At 38.1% G+C, this 6,000-nt stretch overlaps 1 protein-coding gene across 1 annotated transcript in view; it reads right to left on the bottom strand.

Annotated features, from left to right (window-relative positions):
* Positions 1-6,000, bottom strand: part of CS (citrate synthase) — a 32,882-nt gene that overhangs the window by 566 nt on the left and 26,316 nt on the right. Inside the window, exons 6-10 of the mRNA XM_006897682.1 lie at positions 5,728-5,916; positions 1,362-1,561; positions 796-925; positions 593-694; positions 8-94 (exon numbers count right to left, since the gene is read on the bottom strand). Of these exons, the coding sequence (XP_006897744.1) occupies positions 8-94; positions 593-694; positions 796-925; positions 1,362-1,561; positions 5,728-5,916 (708 nt within the window). The remainder of the gene's footprint in view (positions 1-7; positions 95-592; positions 695-795; positions 926-1,361; positions 1,562-5,727; positions 5,917-6,000) is intronic.

Below are 6,000 nucleotides of genomic sequence, written 5' to 3'. Positions count from 1 at the left end.
GATCATTAGGCAGATGTTTCAGAGCAAACTCTCGCTGACAGGTGTATCTTGGATCAGTCTTCCTTAGTACTGCATGGCCATAGCCTGGGACAACCTGCAAGGTGCAGGGAAAAAAAGCCATTTGGAACGCAACAATTTCTAAATGTACAATCTAAGACACTGATTATATTTTTCAATTTGTACAAACATTCTCACCATCACTTTTTAGAATTGTCCCTCCTTCATCAGCATAAACTCACTGCCCTCAAAAGTTTCTTTATCATCCCCTCCCCCCCGCCATGTACTGTTGAGCTGGATCCGACTGGCACAGAAGATTGTCCCTCCTTCACCAGCAGAGCATCGTGGATTTGAACTGCGCACTTTCGGGTTTGCAGCATAGTTTCTTGCCACTAGGCCACCAGAACTACTCCTCCAAGTTTCTTATTTAATTAGCTGGACATTCTTGTCTCACCATCCTGTCTACAGTTTCAGGGTGGATAAATATGTGTATGTGTGTATCTCTTCTTACAGCATGGAAACCACTTTTCTCCTAACTGAATCAAATTGCAAAAGTGGGTTGGTTCTTTTCTAGTTGCCAAGCATCTCTGCTTACCCGTCCAGAGTTGAGTGTGTTCCAGATATAGTCTCGTAACTTCTCATCGGACACATCTTTGCCAACTTCCTTCTGCAGCTGTGTCAGCCAGACAAGCACTTCCTAGGGGTAAGGTTTGGAGAATATGGGAGTGTCAACACAAACCAGGAGGCAATGCTAAGATTAGAAATTAGTAAAACATAAGAAAAGAAAAATATTATTACCTGATTTGCCAGTCCATGTAAGGGCCCTGCTAGCCCATTCATGGCAGCTGCAAAGGACAAGTAGGGATCTGAAAGGGCACTTCCTACCAGATGGCTAGTATGTGCACTTACATTGCCACCCTCATGGTCACTGTGAGGAGTAAAGAAAGGAGAATCAAGGCCAAAAGGAAGAATAGGGTAGATTTTGTTATTCTCATGTAATAGCTTAGTTCTGGGCTGACACCAGCCTTTAGTCAGTTAGTTACGCATAATCTTTTTTGAGAGATAGACCAATCCAATTATCAGCTTTTATTTATTAATCCAGAGCTGGAGTTTGGTTGATAATATCTATATGCCAAAAGCTCCATCTTAGCTTTAACAGCAATGGCCAGAAGAGGGAGCTCGTGGAAAGCTGTAAGACCACCATCTTATAATCATGGTTATAGAAAATTTCCTAGACTTGTCAATCTTTACTAAATTACTTGCTTTTTATCACTTTTTCTTAGAGGATGAGAATACTAATGAGATTTTGCCTAAACTTCTCCAATTCAGGTACTTGATTGCTGTGCTTACTGGGTCCTGCTCACCTGTGGATGGTGAGGTATAAGCGCATGAGTTCAGTGAACTGAGCATCAGTATAGCCTAACATGTTGGTGAAATTGTGGGACCAGTCCAGCTTAGTGTCGATGGCCCCAATACTGCTGCCCTCCCGGTAGAGGTTCCGGTAGATCTTTGCTGCAACACAAGGTAGCTTTGCAATGAGATCCATACAGTCTTCGTAAATCAACTGATGAGAGAAAAGGAACATGGAGAAAAATCATTAGTTATGCAAGGGATGCTTGCCCTCCATGGAGTGGGCCATTTTGGTTGATGATTATATTTGCACATATGCTCTCATATATGTTAAAACACTGACCAGATTCTTAACTACCCTACAAGGTAAATGTATTCTCTATCTCATGATCTCATATTCTACACATTAACAAAGTATGTCTCACAATAATGAATACTTTAGTGCAAGGTGAAATTACTGTCAACTACTCAGTGGCATGGCAGTTATGGAATGTGATGCAGCCATCCTGTTTTCACATAATGCTGACTTTCACATAACAAGTTGGTTTTAACCTAACCACGTTGATGCGTGAAGAGTAGGTAAATATACTGATCTTCATTTTACAGATGAGCTAAGGCCTATGGCATTTGGCTAAATGCTAAACTGCTGACCTTTCACTGGGTTTTCTGAGGCTGTAAATTGTACAGAAGGAGACTGCCCATCTTTCTCCTGTCGAGCTGCTGGTGGATTTGAACAGCCAGAGAGGCATGGCCTTTGGGTTAGTAGCACATGTCCCTATAAACTAGGTCACCAGAGTCCCCTTGTGCTAAGATACTTAAAAAACTCAACTCATTGCCACTGAAGTGGGACTGATTCATAGCTGACCTCTTCAGTGGGTTTTTAGAGGCTGTAAATTGCATGGATGGAGACGGCTTATCTTTTTTCTTTTTTTTTAAATTTTTTTAATTTTCTGTTTGTGTGTACCGTCAAATTGGATCTGACTGGTACAGGAGGAGATGGCCCCTCCTTCTCCGGCAGAGCATCTGGTGAATTCGAACTTCATATCTCTGGGATTGCAGTGCAGGCTTATCTTTTTCTTAAGGAGTAGCCATTGGATTCAAATGACATACCTTTGAGTTGGCAGTGCAACTCCTTACAACTAAGCCACAATAAATTTCTCTCATCTTTTAAATGTGTTTGCATCTTAGGACACATAACTGAATGGCTGGGTTGACTGAACTGTGGGTCTCAAAGATCTCTGGTAAGATATGAGGTTTGAATAATTCTATGTTTTAGGTCCCAAAGAAAATTCACCATACATAAAAAGAATGAAATAGAATTTTATTGTCAAGAGTTCCATTTTAAAAACCAGGTTCTGTGTTAAATATTATCTGCAATATTCCTCCCCATCCCTTTACAATTATCTTGTTTATCCCTATCCTTTACAGATGAAGAAACTGAGGCTTGATTAGCAATTTACAGTTAAGGTATGATTACTCCTGTGTCATCTATATCCTTACTTTCTCCCTTACCAATTTACTTTAAGCAGACTATTTTCACGTACGTGTAAATTAAGCATGTATTTCTAGTATAACAAAATCACAAAAACCATCATCCCTTGAGAAAAATTTAACAAATTTTCAAAATAATGAAATAATTTATTAGTATGAAACTTTCCAGATTAAAGCATAACTTCCCCACTGGTTCATTTGTTTGAGTTAGGACCAAAACAAAGAAAAAATATTGTTGTCTGATATGTACATGAAGTTGCTGTTAATCAGTTAAGTTCTTCCTTTTGTTTCTTTGTAATGGTTTTATGGAAATTTGGAGAATTTGTTCTGTAGTTTCCCATCATTTAGGTTCTGCTGGTTATATAACTGTGATGTTATTTAGCATATTTCTCTTGTCCACTGATAGTTTGGATTTTAAGTTATTTTAGGAAAGGAGAAATTCTTTATTGTTATCTTTTTAAAAAATTGCTTTTATCCAGTTTCAGGTATAGAGATAGCACAGAATACAAACTGCTGACAACTGCATTATGGGTATTTTTAATTTTTTTTAAATGTAATTATTTTGTGTGTGTACTGTCAAATCAGATCTGACTGGTACAGGAGGAGATTGCCCCTCTTTTTCCAACAGAGCATCTGGTAGATTCGAACAGCGTACTTCCAGAACTGCAGTGCAGCTTCTTGCCACTAGGCCACCAGAGCTCCCTGTGCATTATGGATATTATAACTAACATAAAGCAAAATGTTTATGAATGGTTGAATGCAAAAGCCAAATTGCTTTGTAAACTTTCACTCAAATCTCACTCACTCATCCATACTAACTCATACTGCAATAGTGCTGTTTCAACAAGCTAACTGGCTAAGTCTTGCAAAGTCATTTTAGTAGGTCGACTGTACTAGAGAGCTAAATCTTTAACTAGCCTAAATGCATTAACTATAAGTCATCATTCAAGTACTTTGAATTTTAACAATGCCATCAGAACTGAATCAGAATAATGCCAAAATTAAAAAGATATTTGAAACAAAAAAGAGCTATTAAGTACTGAGGTGATTATTTGCATAATCATACTATTATTAACTATACATCCTTGCAGGTTTATATTTCCTAAGACAGTAATTTACTTCCAGAAGTATGCACCATGAGATGCAGTTTTAATGAAACTGGAATCACTAGCAGAATGTAAAAAACAGGATTCTGAGCTATATAAACTAGTATCTGTGGAGCCCACTTAGAAAATTATTTGAAAGTTATAACTACCATATCATAAAGTAGCTCCAAAAAGCGAAACTATTGTAACTACTGAAATTTATGAGGCAAGGAATACATGACCAGGTTTGACAGTGTGGGATCTTTACTTCAGTTTTAGTCATGGTCAACACTGCATCTAGTCAGGAAGAGTTTTGGTGGTTTTTTTTTTTTAAAAATACCACCTCACTGAAAATTTCTGCTTATTTCTTTAATAGGCTGATATTAAGATGTCTACTTGTACCAATTTATTAATTTATAAAGCCTAGAAGAAAGATGCGAACACTATGTCTTTAAGTGGAATCTGTAGCCAAGTTGTAATAGATACATAAAGTTCTTACTTAGCTCAAGAAGACTTGAAGCATTTTCATGAGCTGCTATGCAGCAATTTCTCATTTGGCTTGGAGTTAGAAGAAGTAAAAACTCAGTTAATGCCAGTATTTTTTTTTCTCCATTTTCAGTTTTTAATGAAGTTGTGTTAATATTTTACTCCTGCATCTTCTCAATTGTTTCTTCCTTATATTTGCCCTTTTCTTTTCCAACTTGGCGGGATTTAGCTTTACGTTCAAGGATCTTTTTTTCTGTCTTTATCCAGTTTTAGCTTAGTGAAAACCACCTTGCTGGGGTGAATGTCCGCATGGACCGTTGTGCCATTAGCTTTTTCTCACTGCACTCGTTCAATGTAGATGACATATTTCTTCCTGTAAACCTGGATTACTTTGCCAATTTGCTGACCTTTATAGTGCCTTCGTACAACCTGAACATCATCCTTTCGGATGGGCATGGACCGCATGTTGTATTTCTGCCTCAGCTCCTTGGACAGAGGAGAAGACATAATCTTCCTTCGAACGTTGCAAGCGTGCACTGAAGTGCCTTTTCTGGTTTTTGCTCCGGTCAGAAGTCACAAAAGGACTGAACTTCATTTTGGCTGCTGCTGCTTCGGCGATGGCCACAGGAGGCGAAAGAGAGTTAATGACAGTATTAAGCAATGCAGCATGTGTGGATGCCTGGGAAATCTTAATAAAACCAATAGCATCATAATAGTCACAGACACTTCAGAATTGTCACTTTTTAAAAGGGTTGATATAATAAAATTAATTAAACAATTATAATTAATGTTATAAAATAAGATGTGTATGAATGGCTGAATGCACTATCTATTTGGAAGAGACAGGACAGCATTCCCACACCCAAACCATAGAATTCAAACTATTCAGGTCTTAATTTCATTGTTAGAAAATATTGTTCATTTGTTTCTGGATTCTACTGGTAGGACAGAACTCTCTTCTCATCCTTCACAGGTATCTTGCGTGGATTAGTATGGAATTACAGATGACTGGCTTTAATTCCTCTAGACTTCAGTTGCCTGAGAGATTTCTCTGTACTTGAAGATAGAGAGATAGAGGGGAATGACTGACCCTCTAGAAATAAGGTTAGGTTCTACTATAGTAAAATTACCTTAATGGTAGAAATCATTCTCTAGTTATTGCTGTGATTCCTACAACTGACACAAAGGAAGTTACAATTAAATCTGTTACATACATTTCTGGCATAGCAATTGTCCTAAAGTCTACATTTTTTTTACCTTTAGATTCAAGTCCTTTGAATCTCTAGCACACATTAATTTCCCCACCCTAATTTCTTACCTCCCAGTACTTGGCTCGGTTGATACCCTCTGCATATGCTCGGGCAAAGTTACTTTCACTGTTAAGGGCTGTAATGGATGCACTGAGCTGAGACATGGGGTGTAGATTGGTGGGAAAGTTATCCAGCATAGTGACCACATGGGATGGAAGAGCTGCCCTCTTTGCCCATTCTTTTGAGAGCCAAGATACCTGTGGAAACAGAGACACTACTCAGAATACTAACAAGGAAGGAGAGAATTGAATGAATGGACAGTGATAGCAAAGAAAACGTAA

The sequence above is a fragment of the Elephantulus edwardii genome, unplaced genomic scaffold (assembly GCF_000299155.1).
Source record: "Elephantulus edwardii isolate Elephantulus edwardi_28Jun2011 unplaced genomic scaffold, EleEdw1.0 scaffold00212, whole genome shotgun sequence".
NCBI classification, from domain to species: Eukaryota; Metazoa; Chordata; class Mammalia; order Macroscelidea; family Macroscelididae; genus Elephantulus; species Elephantulus edwardii.
The sequence above is the reverse complement of the archived record's forward strand: the minus strand, read 5'-3'. Positions and strand labels throughout refer to the sequence as shown.